The sequence below is a fragment of the Eptatretus burgeri genome, chromosome 13 (assembly GCF_056783735.1).
Source record: "Eptatretus burgeri isolate ZD-2024b chromosome 13, Ebu_testis_v1, whole genome shotgun sequence".
In the NCBI taxonomy this organism is placed as follows: domain Eukaryota; kingdom Metazoa; phylum Chordata; class Myxini; order Myxiniformes; family Myxinidae; genus Eptatretus; species Eptatretus burgeri.
In genome coordinates this window covers 80,553,968-80,578,216 of record NC_140973.1, presented here as the reverse complement: position 1 = coordinate 80,578,216, position 24,249 = coordinate 80,553,968, and the positions used below count along the sequence as shown (strand labels likewise).

Below are 24,249 nucleotides of genomic sequence, written 5' to 3'. Positions count from 1 at the left end.
GGCGCGAATTCGTAGCAATATGTATATATGTGTGTGTGTATATATGTGTATGTGTGTGTATATATATATATATATATATATATATATATATATATATATATATATATATATATATATATATATATATATATATATATATATATATATATATATATATATATATATATATATATATATATATATATATATATATATATATATATATATATATATTGTTGCGGTCTCGCGCCGCCGGCGTGCGGACGGCCACGTAACTCGAATCGCGGCACGTCGCCCACCGGACGGACAATCCAGTCGTGACCCTCTCGGACTAACGCCGGGAACCAGTCACGGGTGGACCTTTCGGTCACACCGCGATCGAGCCAATCAGCCCCCGCGTGGGATAGGGTTGCTCGCCAAATTCGACCTACCTAAGTACCCACGCGGAGGGTAGACCGGGCGATCGCACCTCGCCGCAGGTCGACTTCGGACACGGGCCACTTAAGCGACCCGTTCCGTACTATCAGAATAACCGAGCGGTGTTATCGTCGACCTCGACGGTTCGATTAATTATCGGCCGTATTCAGCCCACTACCAACCCTTTACGTGAAGCAAGATGAGGATTCAATGGAGGAAAAGACGAAGCGAAGCGGGAGAACAGTTCAACAATAAAGCACATTTATTCGCGACGAACGGAAAGCACACAAATACAATTCCACCAAATGCACACAAAAAAAAGAAAACACACTTCCATTTACACAAAAAGCAAACATAAAAGTGAAAACACAGTGCAGAGCTAATACCGACTACCGAGCACACGGCAACACTTATACAATTCTACTTCACAGACGGCGCCGACAACACATACCCAAAACCAAGGAAAAGAAATCCCCCAAGAATGAGGTAGGCCTGAGGCCGAGACCGGGTCGGGCCTACCCGTCTGGTGATGAGACGCGGAGCGGCGATGGCCCCGCAACCCGCGGGCCTCGTGGACAGTGCCTGGCTGGGGGTGGGAACGGGGCCCCCTTGGTCGCACTATCTCAGCGCGGGGGGAAACAGGAGGGGGTTGCTGATGCTCGGGGTATAGAGGATCTTTATTATGTGCGACGAGCGTCTCCACCTCGGCCAGGTCGCGCTGTCGGCCTCCCTCGGGTGCAGCTTCCTGCACGACGCGAGCACCCCCTCGTCTGGTGTCGCCGCCTTTCCACAGCTCCGTCCCCTCCGTTCCGACTCCAACGCACACGACGAGCAGCTCCACCGCCCGCGAAGTCTTGACCCTCTGCTTCCGACTCTCCTCTTCTTGACTCTCCGACCGACTCTGACGAACACCGTCCTTTTATCCCCCCGTAACTTCGCCTTTGACCCCCTCCCTTTGACCTTTCACCTCGCTCCCCATTGGCCCGAGAAAAAGTGGGCGTGAAGGCTTTTTGATCCACAAATTTGCATATATCGATCGTTCTGGGGGCGGGGCCAATTCGCCCCTCGCTCACTGATTGGACGGCAAAAAGTGGGCGTGTGTCGTTTTTGATCCGTTTTTGAAGCAGAAAATCCGTGATTTTGTACACGCTGTTCGACGCGTGTTCTGCATGAGTCCAACACCGGTACCCACAGCGGGGCAAGAACGGTGGCGATGCTACGGTGGCGAGGTGTGACGGGAAGGTCGTGGCGGTTGTGGTGAAGCGGTGGTTGTGGTTGTAATTGTGATGGTAATCCTGGCGGTTGGTCCAAAATAAAGATAGTAAAAGAAAAACGGCTATCCTGAAGAGTCGCAGCTCGCATAAATGACATGTATTCCCACTAGACAACGGGTTTGGGCCTAACTACACATGCACTTACCGAGATACCTCACCTAAGGGACCTGAATGGTGGTTTGCGAATCTGGTAACCACAACAATATATATATATATATATATATATATATATATATATATATATATATATATATATATATATATATATATATATATATATATATATATATATATATATATATATATATATTGTTGTGGGCCAGGGGTCGGTGGTGAGAACGACCACGAGGTGGGGGAGGTTTGCGTCCTCTTCCACCGAACTCCCCGGAAATGTAGGCCGTCGCTCGGATAACTCCGCTGGCCGGCGGGGCATCTAACCGACCGTGGACGCCAATATCTCAACCGCGTAGCGTAGGGTCTATTTGTCTATTACCAATTTACCTAATTAACTACGCGATTTCGACTACCGGGAAAACCAGCCCTCGGCACGTCTTGCTCGAACCGGGTCACTCTACCGACTGTGCTAGAGTTCCAACTACCGACTACCAACTCCGGTTCGGGTGCAGCCGAGCGGAAACTGCCAAAGCCGTGCCGACTGGAATGATCGGATTATCGGGTATAAAACCCCGCCTAAACTCAGATCCGAACCACGCTGGACCAATTCAAGAAGGGACGGAAACCAACTGGGAACATTTCTAACAAGTTTTATTTTCAGCAAATGAAGACACAAAGCAAGACTTAACACGAATATGCAAGAAGTATTTACAATGATCCAAAAACAATTATTCAGTTCTACTTAAAGACGGGCCCATACGCAGACACACACACAAAATGAAAAGAAACCCAGACTCTTTATTAGACCCTCGCAGCCGTGGAGAGAGACAAGCTGGGGCCAGAGTTCGGTCGTGTACCTGACCGTCGGAGGAAGGGCGTGCTCCACGATGCGGCACCTGACAATGGTCACTGATTTGGTTCTCAGTCGCCCATGTGAGACTCGAGGTTCGTGGTGGAGCTTTGGTGGTGAATGGCCGGGGTCCACGAAAGGGGGGGGGGGTCGCGGTCGCTCTTCCCTTCCTCGTAAAGGGTCAGCAGAGACACGTTCACCGCCTCGACGCCCACCAACAACTCTTCAAAATAACTTTTAAAAGACTCTCCAAGACCCCAAAAAGACCACCTGCTGCAGAGAGTGCTCGGGAATTTTTGGACCTCCCTCAGCGGGGTGGGGCCTTGGTGAACACACCTCGCTGTCCGCCTCTGATTAGACAGGTCCCACGGCCCACCTTTCCGTAGTGGGGCCTTAGCCTCTGCCGTGCTGGGAAACCCCAGCCACTCCTCCACGTGGGCCCACACTCGACGAGTAACAGTATCAACGCTGCAACAGCCCCTGCCAGGAAACCCGAGCCAGTCTTCCACGCGGGTTCATACTTGACGAGTAACAGTATCAATGTTGCACAGGCCGTCGTGCAAGAGTTACAAAGTTTGTGGAAGAAACGTTGGTGGAAGCAGCAAGGAGCGACTGCAAGACCCTGCCTTGGTAAGTCAGAGTGCTTGTAGATAGCGGGTGGGTCGTGGATCGTGAAAGGGAATGGAATGGTTGTTGGTTGTTCGTTGGAGGGTTCGTTGGATGTAAAGATTTAATAACCTAACTAAAAATAAATCCCAACGCACGCCTTTGATTCTCCCACAAGACAAAAGGAAAGGGATCTGACTACACACATACTTTATGACATAACTGACTTTTGGGACATCTGTATGTTGAATGCAAATGGTTTCCCAAAAAAAATACATATATATATATATATATATATATATATATATATTTATATTTTGTTATGGATCTGGAAACCATATGCATTCAAACATACAGATGTCCCGAGAGCCATTTATTCCGTTAAGTACATGTGAGACAGGTCCCTTCCTTTTGTCGAGTGGGAGAATCAAAAATGTGCGTTGCGATGTCCTTTTCGGTAGGTTATTGCATCCAACAAACCATCCAACGAACCCTCCAACGATCATCCAACAGACCATCCAACAAACAAACCGACAACACCACTGAACAAGCGCTTCACTCGCCTAACCGCGACTCGCTGTTCGAGGCAGAATCTCTGGCAGTTCCTTCTCGGCTTCCACAAACTTTGTAACTTCTTTTTGATGAGTATGGGCATGCGTGGAGAAGGGGCGGGGTTTTCCCCGCATGGCCGAAATCCCACCCAGAGAGGGCGGACCCATGGGAGCTCCTTCCAATCAGGGCAGACAGTGATGTCAGTTCCACCGAGCCCCCGCCCCTTTCGGGCTGGTCCATAAAAGCTACGACGCCATCCTCAGTGGACAGTTCTGAGGGGGTTCGGTTGTTGGTTCTGAGTAAGTCTCTTGGAGGAGGAACGAGAGTTCTTTTGGAGGAGCAAGTTGGTTGGTGTGCGCTCTACATTTTCCTGGGTCCCGTCCGTGACCCTGATCTCCGCCTTGGGACTGCGCCTGCCCTGCTCGGTTACCTCCACGGGCATGAGCCCCACGACCAATAGCAGGTGCTGCACTATGGAGCACTTCCTCCCTTCAACATGCAGGTACCCACGTGAACTGCGACCACCAGCTTGTCTCTCCCTCTCTGGCTGTGGGGATCTTTCAATAAATCGTCTGAGTGTGTAGGCCCATCTTATAAGTAGAACTGTTAAGTGTTTTCCATCATTGTAAATTCTTGCTTGCATATCCGCGATCGGTCTTGCCCTGTGTCTTTATTTATTTGTAAATAAAACAATCGTAGAAAATTTCCCAGTTCGTTTCCGTCCTTTCTTGCATTGGTCCAGCATGGTTCCGATCTGAGTTTTAGCCAGGTTTTTACAATATATCCGATAGTCCGTTCATCCTTGCCGGCACGTCTTTGGGAGTTCTGCTCGACTGCACCCGAACCAGAGTTGGTAGTCTGTAGATAGAACTCTACCGCAGTCGGTGGAGTGATCCGGTTGGAGCAAGACGTGCCGAGGCGTGATTCCCCAGTAGTAAACATCGCGTAGTTAAATAGGAAAATTGGTTCGAGACAAAAAGACCCTCCGCTACGCGGTTGAGATATTGGCGTTCCACGGTCGGTTCAGCGACCCGCTGACTCATGGAATTATGCAGAGCGACGGCCTACAATTCCGGAGAGTCTGGTGGGAATTGACGTAACTTTCCCCACCTTGTGGTCGTTCTCGCCACCGTCCCCCGGCTCACAACAGTTTGGTAGTCAGGACTGAGATTCGAACCCCACGCCTCCACAAAGAAATTTACAGGACACCAAACGCAACAGTTTGGTGTCAGGAGTGGAGATATGAACCCCTCCGCATTCATCGAGAAATTTACGGGATTCGGACCAGGGGTGTGCTTAGCAACCCCCCCCCTTTTTCTCTCCGAAATTAAGAGCGATCAAAATTTTATTTAATTCTCAGTAAGGATCATGGCAGACCAATGCGGACTGGTACAGGTGGGTTCTGAATTAATGTTCGAAGAATCCATGGCCCAGGACAACACGAGGCAGGAATAGAAGACCTTTCCCTGCGATCAGACCCAGAGGTAGTAGCATTGGGGGCGGCAGCGGCGGTGCATGAGCTCCCCCTGCATCAAATTCCCCCCACGGAGGACCGAACGATCCCTGTTGAATCTGCGCCCGATTGTGGCAGATCGGCTTCGCAACAGCCATTTGACTTGAGCCAGTTGGTGGAAATACTAACAAACATGCAAAACCAACAGGGAAGTGAAATGCAAAGCATGGAAAACCGAATGGATCCTACCCTACGCTACGCGGTTGAGATATTGGCATTCCACGGTCGGTTCAGTGACCCGCCGGCTCATGGAATTATCTTGAGCGATGGCCTATAATTCCGGAAAGTCAGGTGGGAATCGATGTAACTTTCCCCACCTCGTGGTCGTTCTCGCCACTGGACCCCTGGCCCGCAACAATATATTGTTACGGCTGTGGAAATTCGCAAACCACCATTCAGGTCCCGTAGGCGAGATATCTCTTAAGTACATGTGTAGTTAGCCCCAAACCTGTTGTTTAGAGGGAATTTATGTGATTCATTCGGGCTGCGACGCTTTGAGTTAGGCGTTTTTCTGTTCTATCTTTATTTTGAATCAACTGCCATAACCATCAAACCACCACCAAAAACCCTCCACCACCCTCGCCTCTCTCCTTCTACGGCCATTCCCGCATCACCTGTGAACACTGAGCGTCGGGCTGTCCTGGGCTCGTTCAGAAAAACGCACCGAGCCGCGAGTGCAAATAGCAGCCTTTCCGAGGGAAAATTCGGATCAAGAATGCCACACGCCCACTTCTGATCCGTCCAATCAGCAAGCGCGGAGCGGCTTGGCCCCGCCTCCAGGCGCTTCCGTGTGAAATCGAAATATGCAAATTCTAGGATCAGGGGAGATTCACGCCCCTTTTCCTCCATCCAATCTGTGAGCGTGGCTCCGCCCCCGAGCTCATCCTGATCCGGAAATTTGCATATGGGTTCTCCTGCCGGCCTATAAAGCACCGAGCGCAAGGCGAATCGTGAGAGAGTTTCGTGGCAGAAAGGAGAGTTTTGGGAGCAGAGAGTTTTGAGGGAGAGAGTTTTGGTAGTCAAGTCGGGTTGGAGAGAGGAGTGGAGTCGGGAGGCGAAGATGTCAAGGTGGTTTCCGCAGTCGGCTGAGGAGAATTGTGGGAGGAGGCCAAGGAGCTCGGGTCCGAGGCAGGGAAGACAGCGGTCGGCGACGAGGTCGCGGTGGGATCACTCGTCGCGGGACCCAAGCCAGCCAGCCATTCTCCTCCCCCAGGGCATCAACAATTTCCCCCTTTCCCCCGCGGTGAGATAGTGCAAAAAGGGGGCCCCGTTCCCACCCCACTCCAAGCGGTGCCAACGAAACCCACGAAGGAGCGCGGAGTCGGGGCACAGCCACGCGGACATCTGCGGCTCGTCCGCCAACGCGCCACGAGGACGCGGGTAGGACCCACCCGGTCTCGCGGACCTGACCGCTCCTTCAGGTCCCGCGCACATATTGGCCGACAAGCCCGTCTGCCCCCTTGCCTATGAGGGTGGCATCTTTGCTTTGCTTTTGAGTGAATCTGTGTCGGCGCCACCTGTGAAGTAAAACTGTATAAGTGTTGCCGTGTGTTCGCGTATTCGGTCGTAGCTCTGCATTGTTGTTTTTGTTTTAAATTGATCTATGTGCATTCTGACTGTTTGACTGTATATGTGTGCTTTTTGTGGGCTGGGTAATAAATGTGCATTATGTTGAATTGTTCCCCGTTTCGCTGCATCCTTTCCTTCGTTTGACTCTCCATCCTGCTTCACGTAAAGGGTTCGTAGTGAGCTTAATACGCCCGATAATTAATCGGAACTGTCGAGGCCGACGATAACACCGCTCCGTTGTCCCGATAGCATGGAACAGACCGCTTAGGCGGTTCATGTCTGGAGTCGGCCTGCGGCGAGGTACGATCGCCCGGTTTACCATCCGCGTGGGTACTTAGGTAGGTCGAGTTTGGCGAACAACCCTATCCTATGCGGGTGGCCGATTGGCACGATCGTGATGAGGTCGAAAGGCCCACCCGTGACTGGCTCCGGGCGATAGTTCCTGGAGGGTCATGACAGAATTGTCCGTCTGGTGGGCGAGGCGGCTGCCATTCGAGTCGAGCGGCCGATCGCATGCCGGCGGGCGTGAATTCGCATATATATATATTTCTATATATATATATATATATATATATATATATATATATATATATATATATATATATATATATATATATATACATACATACATACATACATACATACATACATACATACACACGCTAACAAGGGATAGCCGGCACTGCCATGCTGGGTGAGCTTTCTCCGGCAGATCGTTGCGGGCCGTCTTGGTCATTGAAAAGCCATGGAGTTATTGGCCTCATGGTTGTTACCTATTCCCTGCGGGCCAGCAGAACACTGCCTGACCCCACATCCCAATATACACCTTATACCGGCCCCTGGTGGCCTTGAAATGGACGACGTCAAGGCCAACCTGTGATGCCTTAAAACCTTGCCCAGATTCTGACATACCTTCACCCAAAATTTGGGGTCTCTTGGTGCTACGGTTCGGCCGTGAAAGAATAACCTAAACATAAAATTACCCCCGTGTGGTGGTGACGGTCATCTCAAAAATACCACAAGTTCTTAATGTTCAGTTATGACTGAAGACTACTGCGCAGCTCGAACTGCACAGTTTGGTTAAAGATGACTCGGCATTTTGGCGCGCACGCACGGAATTATATTTTGAAAATAAATCCCGACGTTTACATTTCGGGTTTTGAAACTTTTGCACCTTCGGCGGAAAATGTATAAATATACAAGGTCAGCTGCTATGCAATGACACCATTCACTATCTTTTACCATGCCCAGTAGAGAATATATAGCCTCCTGAAGGTAGGGCAGTTTTTGCCAACTTTGAAGTCACGTGACACGAAAACGAAAGCGAATATCGAAAATCCGGCCTGACTAAATTTAGACATTGTCGCATAGATTCATATGCTACAATCAAATTCAAGATCGCTTGAGAAATGGCGGAGGAGATAGAATTTGAAAATCGTCATTTGCGCAACTTCAAAGGCCTTGTGACCTTGACCTTGACCTTCGGTGACCTTGAAAGTCATACCATCGTGTACGTCTCATCGACCTCTATCAGGATCACAAATGACCAGATCTCCTGCTTCAACTTCATTGTGAACGGACGGACGGATCGAAGGACATCGACACCCATATTATTAGGTCATGCTCAAAGAGATGACCTAACAAGCAACGCTTGAAAATATTATATAGATATGGCGTGAGCAAACATCACCTCCGATTCTCTGCAAAACTCAATGTTGGATTATTTGATTTGAATCTCTGCTTAAAATGAGTGACATGAAACATTTTGAAAAATTCTCACTCTGATTTCAACATGACCGTAATGCACATTATCAGGTCCTTTAAACTATCTTTACATAAGACTTGCAGATAAACCAGTTCCACCATCCTGTTGTAAGTTAATTTCTATTCAATAGAGTGTGGAATATTGAAGGAATTTGACAGAAATAGGAATGTCTTTTGACAGCAGAATGGCAGGGTTCCATGGACATTCCACAAAATGTAAAATGTGACTTCGAGTCCTCACCCCCTTTCTTTTTCAAGTCAGCATCCCTCCCCTCTCCCTCACAAGGATTGACACACAGACTGATTTGATCCGTAGCAATCTCGAGCCAATATGGATAGTATCACTCTGAGTTCCAGTTTTTCCTGATTTTTGTGTATTTTGGTTTTCAGTTTTTCTTTATTTTCATTCATTTGTTCTCCTAATATACCGCCAATGATTTGGGGTATTTGGATAATATGCAAGGTTGTCCCAGGCAAAAATGCTACAGTTAGAACTATAGTATATGAGAGTTGGACTCTCATATATTACAGTTGGAAATAGGTCATACTACAGTAGTATGCAGAGAATTACTACAGGAAAGGAGTGCCTGTGTGTGACATCAACAGCTTTCTCTCACTGAAGGCCACATTGACAACCCTCGAGGAGTCCGTGCAGTTTCACTTCACTTCTGATCGCATCGAATAAATAAATAATATTAAAATGGACCACTGGACCTGTAGCTTATTTGGGCCCTGGCCTAATGTTGCAACCCAAATTTGGTAGCATTCTGACCGGTGGGTCCGGAGAAGGAGATTTTTGAAGAAATTTTCGATTTGTAATCGTAACAATTCGTTTTTCATAACCTCAAACTTCCCACGGATGGATTAGTAAGGAGTCTGAGGTTCCGTTTGTCGGAGAATTCATTCGTTTCCAAAAGAAACGTTTCTGGTGAAGTAAAATAGACAAAAAGGAAATTATTTGTTGCATTTCTTTTGCCATGATTTCCCTTTAAAAGCATAATCCTCACTAACTGTGAAGACTGCTAAGGTTTCTCGGCAAAGTAAATCGATGAAAATGAAATTACCCGTCAACAGAATTGACTGAAGTTTGTGTTCATTTTTTTTTTTTACTTCCGGTAGATGTGCGAACCAATGACTCTTAACTGAGCAAAGACACCACATGCGCAACAAAAACTAGATACAACTCAAAATTGCATTAACAACTATTTTTAAACCTCCAAATGTACAATGTGGACCCAAGAGCTCCTAAATGAGGTATCGGTCAGCATTGTATGTGCTGTGGTTTCGACATTTATCCCTTCTCAGACATAATCTGGCACCTTACATATGTGTGTGTGTGTGTGTGTACACGTGTATATATACTGCATATATATTTATATATAAAATGACCGTTTTTACAGCCATTTTTCCCTGCTGTGCAGGGGTTTGGCTTTTTCTTGAGGCAATGTTTTTATGGCCGGATGCCCTTCCTGACGCCACCCCTGGTCGCCTCCTACGACACACAGGGATATGGTACACCTATTCTAACCGGGGCATACACCGGGACCAGTACACTGGCACTCATTTCGCCGACCTCAGAAGGATGACAGGCTGAGTCAACCCCCTGGTGTTAATTCAGCAGCCAACGGGGCTTGAACTCAGGACCCTTGGATTCCAAGCCGCCACCCTAACCACTAAGCCAACACCAGGCTTATATATTTATATATATATATATATATATATATATATATATATATATATATATATATATATATATATATATATATATATATATATATATATATATATATATATATATATATATATATATATATATATATATATATTTATATATATATATATATATATATATATATATATATATATATATATATATATATATATATATATATATATATACACACACACACCAAAGAAGCATAGCAACTCGATGACAGGACGCTGACGTCATGTCCATTATGCCAACACATCACTTCCAAACTAGGAGGCATCTGTATGTCACTGAAGCCTTTGCAGACAAATTTAAAGCCTCTGGTCATGAATAGAAGAAAGCAGAGAAGTCAGTCTAGATTGTGCACCTGCCGTGAGCTCATCAGGACAAAATACTGCTGAGTGTTTATTGTTGACCACATTAGGCTCTTTACTAAACTGAATCGAACCCCCTAACTTGACGAGGCAGCAGGGCACAAATCGAGTCCCATGACAGCGCTTGCTGCACGACCTGCCAGCAGCAAGTGTCGCCTACCATGTGAGCACATTGTTTATGCCCTGCTGAGTATATGTAGCAGCACAGTGTCCATACCATCGTGTGTTGGATGAATGTAAATGTTTCAAGCTTTCATTAAAATAAAAATAAAACAATCATTTCTATGGCAACAATCACAGCTAATAACATTGCCCACAGTTCCATCAGCGTGACAGATGAAGTACTGTTGGAAGAAGAAGAAGAAAAAAACAGATTCCAAGAAAGCCACAGCAATGGATCGAATGTCTCTATTAATCAGGTACGGCATTTATACACCTGTCTTTTCATTCCTGGGAAGGTGAGAAATGTTCTTTCTTTCCACCTTCAGTGTTCATATCTTTGCTTCTTTATGTCCAACTGACTCCAAACATCACCACACCATTCCCAAAGGATGAGTTCCATGAATGGATCTGTTACTGAACACTGTAGAATATGATGGTAAAGTTGATGGAGACGAATGTAATTATCTATTTTTCATTTCAGAGAAAAAATATCCTTATGAAAAACCAAAACTTTCTGGAAATCGCATTACAGGTAAGTGCCATTCTCTTGGTTTGATGAAACCTGGTTTTTGAGAAAATCTGCCATCACATGATGTTGAAATTGTGGAAAGCATTTTCAAAGAAGAAAGGAACCAGTCAGGAAAACTCCTGGTTTACATTATTTATTGTTCCCCTCACCGTCGTAACCACCCTTTCATTCACCTGGCCCGCAGGATGGAAGGAATGAAACATTACAATTTCAGAGGGAGATGATTCCCAAATTTCTCGCATCACCCTGTATCAAGTGGTCCAGGTTTTTCATGCTCATCTTGTACATGGTGACGATGGCTGTACACACTTTTGAGCCTGAAAGGGTAAGTCAGAGATCGAGAGAATGAGATGGACCTCGACTTTTTTTTGCATACATAGTCGAGGCTCATGAAAGAGCTAGTTTTATTGTTAAAAAAAAAACCTTTCTTAATACCACTTGAGCAGACCAAAGTATCGAGTTGTATTGCGTGTTAACATCAGCAAATGCAATTTAGTATTTTGACATGCACAGTGATAGCATGGAGAAACTAGAAGGGCACTCAGTAGAGAGCATACCTCCGCCAAGCTGATTAGTTCACGTTTTGTATCCCACTGATCAGCCGGATCTGGATTCTGACCTGAACTAAAATTTAATCGACTTGTTCTTGTCACATAACCAACTCGTCCACCAAGTTTCGTGCAAATCCGTCCACAACTTTTGGAGATATCCTACTATATATCGTTTTAGCCCTATCGCTCAATTGGTGATGAATCGCGAAAAAAAAAATTCTCGGATCTGGATCTGGATTCGGATCTTCAACAACGTCGAATCAATTCTTCCTTGTTATATTCCTGAACTTCCCACCAAGTTTCATCTGGATGCGTCCAAAACCTTTTGGAGATATTTTGTTCACAAATAAACAGACAGGGGTGAAAACATAACCTCCGTCCACCTTCGTTGGCGGAGGTAACTAGATGGCACTCGTTAGAGCACATAGTCTCACGTCTCGCCTTGCACACTCATTCTGAACAAAAATATCATCATTAACTGAACAGGCTGCGATTATGGCCCACCGCAAGCTATTGTAGCTCATGTAACCATCTCACACATGCACCCGATTATGTCACAAACATTGCTATTATCATATCAGTAGCTTTATTGATTATTGATTGATCATTAGGATATTTAAAAACCATTGTTGTACACATGAAGGCCAACATTCATCAATGAAGGTGAATATGAAAAAAATTGAAATGATATTCCCCATGGTTAGTCAATCATATATATGAAGTTTCACATCGATCTGCTAAGCGGTTGTGGAGAAGAAGATTGTATTTTACCGCTTATGATCCCACCGCTTATCGGATACCAGTGCAGTGTCCGTAATTATGACTCTATACCATAAGTTCCACATATATAGTTCAATGGAAAGATCAGAAACATTTCATCTGTCTTCAATGACCGTTCACTCTTGTCTATTTCTAACATTTTCCAACAATTAACCTTTTAGGTGGTTGTCCCATGTCTTTTGCAAACGTTCACCCACCTGTCCTCTTCGACTCATGGTGTTGTGTGTACTTTTACGTGTGCTGTTGTTTACGAGCCTTTTTGTTTTGTTTCATTTTGCAGCAGTACGGAAAAGCATTAATGATGTGTGAAACGAGTGTGGGATACTTTTTGTTACTGGAGATGCTGCTTAAATGGTACTCATCATTTCTTCTATTTTGGAAGGTATGAACTTTATTTTTCATCTTGTACTGGAATAAATCGACTTGCCATGTTGTCACCTACACAGAGTTTGGCATGCAGGTTAGCATCCGAAACCTACGTACAGTAGTTGTATTATACCTGCCTGTGAAGCTTTTCCTGGATATGATGTGTCCATGAAGCCACTGTATGCACACTGAACAGATGCTTTGTAATTCCCGCATTCTGGAATGCAGTCTTGTTACCGTGACCATTACGGAAAGGACTCGGAGTGACTAAGAAATAAGGGATTGTGTTGAAGATGTTCAATTCTTGGCACATGGGGAATATTAATGATGTTCAATTCCTTGAACATACACATCTGAACCACCTGATGAGCCGAGTGGAGGATTGTTTTACAAATTGGGGTGGGGGAAGGGGGTGTGTAGGGGACTTTAGGTAAAAACTCAAACATGACAAAGCCTCAAACGTTTTGGACCCACGGACTTCTCGATTAGGTCCACCGCTAGCCACAAGACGTGGATTTGGCACAACTTTGCTGTGAAGATCTTTTGAATCGTGGTCGTTGCACCCGAAAAAAATTGCATGACAATCGAAACGTTGACGTATTTGGTCGACAAAGGACTCACTCTCTAATCTCCCACCATTGACAGTCGTCGCTCACGCAAGTGTGTACAAATTCAGACCACATGTCACAGCCATGATTATCCGCTGTTTACAGGTTTATATTATTTGGTTGAAATGTTAATTTTTTGTTGTTTCTTCCCAAGACCGGCTGGAACATAATGGATTTCGCTGTAATTGTGATCATCTTTGTCCCTGCCCAATTCGTGAACGTTGATGCCTTTGCCAACTGGATAGTGAGGTATGTGTGTGCGTAATGCGTGGACACGTGTTGTCGGTTGTGATCTCCATGTGTGGGTTTCAGCAGATGGAAGGGAGCTCACCGAGGTCTCGAAGTGTGTGTGTTCTCCCATCGGATCATTCAAAGTTTTTGACTTTCCACTTTGCACCGAGTTTTCCTTCCCGGTTTCATGGTTTGGGGAAACATAAATGGCCGATTATAGGAACATGGTCCAAATTGCTTTGTAGGACAAAACGAAATGTTTTGTTGTTGTTGTAGTTGTCTCAAGGAGATTCTTGACATCCTCACAAGTATCCTCATTGCTTCACTCTCTTGTTTCCACACCCTCAGGGTTTTCCGCATACTCCATTTCTTCCGCTGTCTGTATCAATTCAACGGCTTCCGTACGGTGATAAAGGTAAGAGGGCCAATGTGGTTGTACATGCATGGTTTGCTTGTGAACTTTGACCTTGACGAATGAGGTCACGACACTGAATGACTGTGCAATATGATCGTTCAGTTTGCAATTTGCGAAGCAGCCATGAAACTAATTGCTCGATCTTTATCAATTTTTTTTGGATCTTCGCTGAGACTTTGAAATACATAGTCCTTCGATTAGCTCTTTCTCAACTTCCTGATTGATGATTCACTGCTCTTTCTATCCCCTTCTATTCCCATCAGTCCATTTTGAATTCATTGACAGATATATTACATCTGCTAGGATTGGAGATGATCATCATCCTGGTGAGATTCTTTAATTCCCGTTTTTATTACACTTTCATACTTTCTGCTGAATCGTCACAAAACAAAAAAAATCTCCTTTCCTCGTATTGACGATACCCATTTTCTTCTCTTCCTTCCTCATTCATGCATCGTCGTGTGTGTGACATCATCTGTGTCCTCAGATCTTTACCCAAATAGCAATTTGTATTTTTGGGAGTGATACCGAATACTTCAGTGGCATCGGAACAAGCCTGCACTCCGTTTTCACCTTCATTACACAAGATGGCTGGAATGAAATCGTCGTTGATTTCCGGTGAGGACAAAAAGTGCACACTCAACAAGCCTGGGGACATTAAACCTACTTTTTATGGAGCAAATGATTACAGCTCGTTTTGTTCGGATGATGGGCTGGCAGGATTGCTTGCAGGTATGAGCTGTCCAGCCTGGGTTCAAATTCTGACCGAGTTATAAACTGCCATCCTTGTATTTTAGATGCTGGATGAGGCATCGATGTGTTTGTCGGACCTCAGACGGACGTTAAACCTGGTGTCCCATCGACTGGCATTAGTTGTTGGACATTAAATTTCCCACTATGTCTTTAGCGAAGAGTAGTTGGGTTATTGCTGGCACACTGAACAACTTACAAATTCATGTACACTCAGTCGAATATTCTGCGGAGTGGCGAACCTTCCTGGATTGTATAACCTGAGGCAAATAAACTGCTTCGGCAGAACCGACGCTCTCTGTGTAGAGCATGGGACATGAATCATATTGTCATGGCCATCACCCTTCAAATACTCCAGAGGGACGCCGAGTCGATGAAACGACCACAAATTCCATCCATGCCGCTCACCTCATGCCGGCTCCTATGCCCAGCGCCGTGTTACCTTTACCGGTGAGGTGATCATCATGGATAGAGTATCGTGTCGACGGTCACATGACTGATCGAACTGATTGGCTGAGCGGAGCCAAGCTCCATGCTGCAATCTTAATTAGTGCAATCCTCAGTGGCCATGCACCGTGAACGGGACAAACAGATCAAGTCCAGACATGGATGCATTTCAACCAAGCTTGTCTCCACTTTTCAGGTATTCACTAGAACAAGCAGGTATTTACAAATTATCTACTCATTGGCATTACATTCCCACTTATCGCCTACGCATACATTCCCATTCTCGGATTTCTTAATCAGTCATTTAGCACTGTAAATATGGCGTTCAATCAATGATCCGATGCAAGAAATGAGAGCTGTAGTGAAAGGATAAAGAGAGAAGATGGGGACTGGTTGAACCCCGCCACACCTTGCCATAGCTCGGTTGAGCTGAGGCTCCCAAAAACGGTGCCTCAATGTCTCTGTGTCCTGGTCCTCCTCACCCCGGCACTGGCCCCGCTCCATGGCCCAAAGCCACCATTTCCCACCGCATACCCAAAGAATGACGTTGAGCACAGCGCGGACCCTGGACGCTTGGTGGGCCAGGCCCAAAGATGAAAACGTACCCACGAAGTTCAGATTCAGACTCATCTCAACAAAGACCCCAGGGTTTTTGTACGCCGTCGTGTCGGCGAAAGGATGGTTCCTCAGTGTGTGACACCAACTGTCAAACATGGAGGACGAAGCGTGATGATCTGGGCTTCTTTTACTGGATCCAGAGTCGGCAACTTGCACAGAGTGACTGGCACCCTGAACCAAAAGGGCTACCACGGCATTTTTCAGCACCATGCAATACCCTCTGGTCTCGGCCTAGTTGGTCAGGGGTTCATCCTACAGCAAGATAACGACCCAAAACATACCTCCAGGCTATGTCAGAACTACCTCAGAAGAAAAGAACAAGATGGTAGGCTTCAAGTCATGGAATGGCCAGCACAGTCTTGAGACTTAAACCCCATCGAGCTGGTTTGGTATGAACTGGACAGAAGGGTGAAAGCAAAGCAACCTACAAGTGTGCAACACATTTGTGGGAACTTCTGCAACAGTGTTGGGAAGAACTTTCCGAACAATATTTGATTTCCATAGTCGAAAGAATGCCACGAGTATGTTCGGCTGTTATATCTGCAAAAGGTGGCTACTTTGATGAGTCAAAAAATTAGATTAAATTTTGTTCAACAAAACGATTCCATGATTTCTATTTTATCTGCAATTGTTTATTTGTTCTATGTTCTAATTTCAGAGTACATTGAAACATTAAACTGCTTAAATTTCAGTAAAAACTGGAAAAATGGGGGTGTTCTAAAACTTCTGACCGGTAGAGTATCATACATGTGATCCTGGTTTTTGGCGTACTGACTGTTGGTGTTAATTATGATCAATGGGCCATCTGTCACGACAAAGCCGACAGGATGTGGGCTGGCCGGTTTGAGTCGATTATATGGGTCTGGCGGTGAATTTTGAGTGGGGATGTGGAGGCATTTATGGACTGAAGATGCATGAAATTGGCTTGAGATCAGAGTGTGTGAGGTAATAAGAACATGTGTATGTGACACCTTTCTAACACATTCACAACGTGTGTTTATCCGCATGTAATACAGAATGCTTCACTGAACAAATATTATGAAATAACCTGCATTATTCAAAAGCGTGACTCTTTTGCCGCCTCGAAGTCAAAACCACAACAATATGAATCAATTCTGATGATGAGTGCATGTTGTGTTTTGCTCCAATGAAGAGTCAACACCCAAAATCACAGCTTCCCACGGTGGTTTAGGAAACCTCGATCTGTTCCATCCATGGTTCAACCTGACCACCGACACTGATTGACGCAAGTCTTCGTAAGTAAGACTAATTATTCATTCCATATTTTAATCCACAATGACACCCACTCCCAGAAAGTGGAAAGAAGGGTCATGTTATTATCCTCTCTCGGATATAATGTATAGATTTTAGTATTTCTGAGCTCGGGCCTCAAGCACATGGAGCTTTCTCCCCCCAACCCCCCTTCCAGTTTTGTGTTAAACAGCGGTAGCGCCTGTTTAAAAAGGTAATCACACGATTTTGTGGTTTATAATATTTTTTTTAACTTCCGGTGGGGGTGCCCCACGAAACGCCACGATAAGCTATTAATACACGTCAACACGGAGTTTGTACAAGAAGGAAAAACTCCTTGGGGAGAGGGGATATTATTCGTATTAATATTGTTTTGTAATAACATAAATATTATGCAACTATCATTGGTGTTTGGTGAAGGAGGTTATGTTTTCACCTCTCCCTGTTTGTTTGGTCGTTTTCTTGTTACTTGCAAAATCGAAGAATTTTCAAGTGCAGTATATCGATCAGTCGATTTTGTTGTTGGGTAGTCGATCCAGTCGAAAAAAAAAAATTTTTTGAAATTTGTTCTGCCCTTATCAGTTTTTCCGTCGATATGTTTGTCTGTCTGTCTGTCTGTCCCTCTGTTCAGTCCAGTGCTCCGTTAATACAATGGCAATTTCGATGAAACTTGGTTGGTAGGTTCATACCATGACCTAGTTGTGTGCAAATAAGAAACGTCGCTATGGACACCACTGTTGCCTAGCAATGGGACTTTGAAATTTTAGAAAAATCATAAAAAATAAATTTTTTCGAAAATCAAAAATCAGGCCACAAGCGACTGTGGGCAGTAGATTGTCAAAAATTTCCAGCCGGATCCTATGAAAACTGTCGGAGAAGATAGACTTTGAATGAACCCTGGTCGAAAACAATAAAAAAACGAAGTTCGTTATATCTCAGAGACTATGAGTCAGATATACATGTAACTGGTATGGTAGGTTCATGGTATGTCCTTGTTATGTGTGAGAAAGAACCGTTGCTATGGACCCCTCCGTTGCCTAGCAACGGCCGAAAAACCTCTAAATGTGGGGGTATTTTAACGAAAAAACAATCTGCAGCATTAACCCTTGAAGCTAGAATCATGAATTTTCTTGTGCTTAATCCTCAGGTCGGGCCCATCGCATCAGGTTCTATTGGGTAGTCGACTACCCATGTCCGCCTACCGGCTTGTTGTCTTGTTTGTCTGTCAATCACCTACAAGTCACAATTCCAAACCGATCTTCACGAAGCTTCACCACCTGGTAGAGTTTGTCATAAGCAAGAAGTCTATTGTTTTTGAGGTCAAAAGGTCGACATAGGGCAAAGGTCAATGAATCTGTCGAATTTCTAATATCCTCAATTTTCATTCGATTGACTTGAAATTTGAAGAGGATTTATATTTCAGGTCAATAAACTTAACTCGCCAATTATTTTTGAGGTCAACATGGACCAAAAGGTCAACATGGACCAAAAGGTCAACAACGAAGGTGGTATTTCTAAAATCCTCAATTTTCATCCCCTTCACATGAAATTTGAAGAGGATTTGCATATCAGGTCACTGAATTCAACCACCAATAATTTTTGAGCTCCACATCGGCCAAAAGGTCAACATGGACTGGATTTCTGAAATTGTCAATTTTCATCTGATTGACTTGAAATTTGAAGAGGAGTTGCAGATTTGGTCATTGAATTAAACCAGCAATTATTGTTGAGGTCAAATTTGTTTTACGGATTTTGCAACTATCATGCTCTGCACGACGTCTTCTTCTTGTTAATTGCCGGAATCCTTCAGATTTCGGCAATTATGTTGGTCGGTTGTGTGTGTTATTCTGTGTGTCTGTGTGTCTGTCTGTTTGTTTGTGTGTTTGTTTACCCTGTAGCAGCCACACCATTTCAGCGATCATGACCAAACTGGATACAGACGTCGGCCATGGTCCAACTTAGACACTTGTCGTTTTTGGTGAATCTAGGTCAAAGGTCAAGGTCACTGAAAAACCGAAATTCTTATTTTCGCAATAACGTCTGCTAAAATGGTCGTACGACTTCAACCCAAATCCAAAATGCGCATCTTCCAATTCTGCGTCCAACCATATGTCTCATTTGGGGTGTCACACCAACACCGTTCTTAGCGGTCGGGTCAAAAATTTCAAATTGCGATAAAAACGTCATTTCGATCCCGATTGACTTCCAAGTTGGCACATGGTATCTTGGTATGAGTGTCGTATTATATGCCAAAAATGATGAAATTTGGTTCAGCCACTTCCGGTTACCATGACAACAAAGTTCAAGTGTTGTAAATTCGTTGTTATTGGTTTCATTCCAGGGAGGTTTGATCTCGAGCATGCAGAGCTTTTCACTATTTGAAGTCACAAGGTCAAGGCAAATCTGGTGACCTTGAAAGATCAAACTCCAGGTTTTTGTTTTTTCAGAGATCATGGAGATATGACAAAGTTATTCCGGCAATTCCTTGCTCAACGAGCAATTTCATTTGTTTGTTTTTTTGTGAACAAAATATCTCAAAAAGTTGTGGACAGATTTGGACGAAATTTTGTGGACAGCTTGGGTGTGTGACAAGGACGAAATGATTGGATTTTGGTGAAGATCCAGATGCAGATCTGGATACGAGAATTATTTAATTTTAAAGTGATTCTTCACCATTGAGAGATAGGGCCAAAACGACATAGTACTGTACAGCATATTTCAAAAACGTAACGGGCTCTATGTGTTCTCGTGGATCAGACATTGCTTGGCGGAGGTATGTGCTCGACTGAGTGCCCTTCTAGTTTCTGATTGACATGATGCTGTTTGGAATGAAAATACAGAGATAGAGTTTAAAGGAGAAGGAAATGATGTGAGGGTTTCCACCGATGACATTCGCTGATTCGGCATTTGCCGTTTTGCCGATGATGCCATAGAAATATTACCCACTTTAGCAATGATGGTGTCAGCCGCAGTGAGTTTTTTTGTTTGTTTGTTTGTTTTGCCCAAGCCCTTCACGAACCGGCTGTCCATGTTTGACATTCGACTGAAGGTGTCACAGGAATGTGGAATTTATTGGTTCATGGTTTGGCATTTGTTGTTTCCGCATTGTCTGTTCGTTTGTGGGCTTCCTTCCGTGTACAGCACAGGTACCTCACTCCTCAATCTATAAGATGGTAACTTTATTCACACAACAGTGTCCACACTCTGACATGATTGCTTCATGACAAATGACAACATGATTGCTGTTTCACAATTTATGGTTATACCTCACCATCAGATGGGCCAAAAGTTCCTCTCTGCATAGGTACTGTGCTGCGATGTAAATTTTCTACCTTTACACCAAACCTTTATTTATAACATAGATGGAGCCACTGGCTGTACTTTTACATACACTGTATGACTAAAGTCAGAGTTGATGTGTAAATATTTGTTTTACTTTCTAATTTGAGTTGTGACTTGAAACCCACAGGAAAAACCAAGATTCTACAATGGTGATATCCCTATTCGGAGCTTACATGTTCTTCATACTCATGTTTTCAAAACTAATGCTCATGATGACGAGTGCGAAGCTATGCGTTGGCGTGAGGAACGCGTTCGATGAGTCGAAAATGAAGAAATTACGCGAAGAGGTAAGCCGTTTGTCGAGGCTTGCATATAAAGCATTAAGGGAAGGGTTGACCAGAGTCATGGAATTGAGATGGAAGAAGTTGAAGGGGGAAGGAAACTTCACGAAAGCCGTTGAATAGTGCTGCACGTCCTCACAAAATAACTTGTTGAGAAAGCTTCAAGGTTGGACGAATGATCGCGATGCAGCACATCAGGTTGACTGTAATAGGACTTTTGGTTTCATTCACCCAATCAGCGTCCACAGTCAAAAACATCAAAAGGGTAAACACAAATAATATGAAAAACTAATATCAATGCAAATGAAAATACTCACCTATAAAGTATCACCCTGGTGTTTTGTGGACGTTAAACTGGGTGTCCCCTCTGCTGGCATTAGTTGGTAGACGTTAAAGCTCCCACAGGGTCCTTCGCTAAAAGTAGGTGAGTTATCGCCAACACCCTGAATAAATCACAAATTCCTATCTGGACTGTCGGTAGCAAGTGGTCTGATCTTCTAGAAGGCTCCTTGAAACCAAGTTATGCCGCTTGTTTTATAAGAGTGTGGTCACTGTCTGGGCAGCATGTGAAATAAATAAATTGATCACGTGGTTCACATGTTTCACGTGAATGGCCTTATTGGGGAAAGAAAGACGACCGCCAGCGGTGGCAAGCAAGGGCTTTGCTTAATCTGTTGTGATAAAAAAAAGTATAACCTGATATTTATGTTTTCAGGACAATAATCAGGCAAGAGACCATGATGAAACATCAAGAGGAGGTCAAACACGGCCAGGACCCAAAACAGTGGCCGAACAGAACAAACTGTTGGACGAGATGGAAATGAGAATGAAAAGAAATGAGGAAATCATCAAGAACCTCACCCTGTAAGAGGTTTATATAAAATACTTCTTAAATTTGTCTCTTCTTTCCAAGTATTGAACAACTTTCCTCTCTTTCGGCTCCAAACATTGGAATGTAGACGTGAGAGCATCACAATCACAAATTACACAGAAAATCAATTTCTGGGTCAAATGCACCACACTCATCCCTTTGTGCTTATTATTTACTCTCAAATACACTCGTCACTTGGCACTTCACTGACAGTGATATTGAGACGGGTCGGGGGTGGGGGTGGGGAATGGTCCCCTTATGCCGGTTTTAGTACAGGAGGAGGAGATTGGGACCATACTCTGTGCCGAGCATTGGTGCTGCTTAAGCAGTCGTCCTTGGCTATTGGGCACAATCCTGGACGAGTCGCCACTCTGACACGGTTTACCAGCATGCTAGCACTCATTTTGCCGACCTCAGAAGGATGACAGGCCGAGGTAACCCCACCAGGTATTAATTCAACAGCCGAGCGGGATTTTAACTCAGGACCCTCGGATCCAAAGCCCACCACCCCAACCATTAAGCCAACACCAGGCATATTTTAATGCAAGATTGAACGAAATTGGGTACGTTAAAGCAGCACATTCAAGCAGGTTAGACTAAACAACGCCCGGACACTGGCGAGAGAGAGACGTACGTCCGATGAATTGGGGAATTGATCCGAGCAGCAGTTCAAACTGCTTTTAAAAAATCTTTAATTTGTTCAAGTCACACATTCTTTGATGGCCCTTCCTCTCCTCAACCTCCGGAGAGTTGTATAGTAGTGAGGGGAGGGAGGGGAAGGCAGTGTGAGGGGAGGGGGAGTGAAGGCAGCACAAGGGGAATGTAAGGAAGCATGAGGGTAGGGTATGCAGCATACCAGGGCATTTCCGGAGCAATAAAACAAGCTGAAACGGCAACATTTTCTTTTTAACCGCCGTGTTCTATATAAAACCGGGCAGCAGCATTTAAAAACTTAAAGCTCATGCCATCTACCTGGTAAAGGCCTGCTTGTATGCATGCCCCCACTCCTATATGCCATCTACCTGGTAAAGGCCTGCTTCTGTGCGTGCCCCCACTCATATATTATGCCATCTACCTGGTAAAGGCCTGCTTGTATGCATGCCCCCACTCCTATATGCCATCTACCTGGTAAAGGCCTGCTTCTGTGCGTGCCCCCACTCATATATTATGCCATCTACCTGGTAAAGGCCTGCTTGTATGCATGCCCCCACTCCTATATGCCATCTACCTGGTAAAGGCCTGCTTCTGTGCGTGCCCCCACTCATATATTATGCCATCTACCTGGTAAAGGCCTGCTTGTATGCATGCCCCCACTCCTATACGCCTTCTACCTGGTAAAGGCCTGCTTGTATGCATGCCCCCACTCCTATATGCCATCTACCTGGTAAAGGCCTGCTTCTGTGCGTGCCCCCACTCCTATATGCCATCTACCTGGTAAAGGCCTGCTTGTATGCATGCCCCCACTCCTATATGCCATCTACCTGGTAAAGGCCTGCTTCTGTGCGTGCCCCCACTCATATATTATGCCATCTACCTGGTAAAGGCCTGCTTGTATGCGTGCCCCCACTCCTATACGCCTTCTACCTGGTAAAGGCTTGCTTCTGTGCGTGCCCCCACTCCTATATTATGTCATCTACCTGGTAAAGGCCTGCTTCTGTGCATGCCCCCACTCCTATATTATGCCATCTACCTGGTAAAGGCCTGCTTCTGTGCGTGCCCCCACTCCTATATTATGCCATCTACCTGGTAAAGGCCTGCTTCTGTGCATGCCCCCACTCCTATATTATGCCATCTACCTGGTAAAGGCCTGCTTGTATGCATGCCCCCACTCCTATATGCCATCTCCCTGGTAAAGGCCTGCTTGTGTGCGTGCCCACACTCGTATATGCCATCTACCTGGTAAAGGCCTGCTTGTATGCGTTCCCCCACTCCTATATGCCATCTACCTGGTAAAGGCCTGCTTGTATGCGTTCCCCCACTCCTATATGCCATCTACCTGGTAAAGGCCTGCTTGTATGCGTGCCCCAACTCCTATATGCCATCTACCTGGTAAAGGCCTGCTTGTATGCGTGCCCCCACGCCTATATTATGCCATCTACCTGGTAAAGGCCTGTTTGTTAGCGCGCCCCTACTCCTATATGCCTTCTACCAAAATCCTCATTTGTATACATTTGTACCACGTCCGTGTGTGCTGCCTTCGTACCTCTTCATTTTCAACAATTGTCGATGACTAATATATTGCAGCAACTCTGAGTATCTTTATATTAATACTTTGTCATGAAAGCAGATCGCACAAAACGGTGAAAAGAAAAACTGCGTACATA

The 24,249-nt window shown here is 45.0% G+C and overlaps 1 protein-coding gene across 8 annotated transcripts in view; it reads left to right on the top strand.

The window, feature by feature from the left end:
* LOC147014901 (uncharacterized) overlaps positions 1 to 24,249 on the top strand; it is a 98,907-nt gene that overhangs the window by 62,263 nt on the left and 12,395 nt on the right. For 6 of the 8 annotated variants that reach the window (XM_085853339.1, XM_085853338.1, XM_085853334.1 and 3 more), the window contains 10 exons: positions 11,043 to 11,142; positions 11,367 to 11,417; positions 11,599 to 11,739; positions 13,026 to 13,127; positions 13,874 to 13,968; positions 14,299 to 14,365; positions 14,629 to 14,691; positions 14,853 to 14,983; positions 20,901 to 21,060; positions 21,770 to 21,918. In XM_085853339.1, coding sequence (XP_085709465.1) covers positions 11,043 to 11,142; positions 11,367 to 11,417; positions 11,599 to 11,739; positions 13,026 to 13,127; positions 13,874 to 13,968; positions 14,299 to 14,365; positions 14,629 to 14,691; positions 14,853 to 14,983; positions 20,901 to 21,060; positions 21,770 to 21,918 — 1,059 coding nt within the window. Of the gene's footprint in view, positions 1 to 11,042; positions 11,143 to 11,366; positions 11,418 to 11,598; positions 11,740 to 13,025; positions 13,128 to 13,873; positions 13,969 to 14,298; positions 14,366 to 14,628; positions 14,692 to 14,852; positions 14,984 to 17,333; positions 17,437 to 20,900; positions 21,061 to 21,769; positions 21,919 to 24,249 lie in introns of those variants that run through there. The other 2 variants (XM_085853335.1, XM_085853336.1) reach the window with 2 other exon arrangements.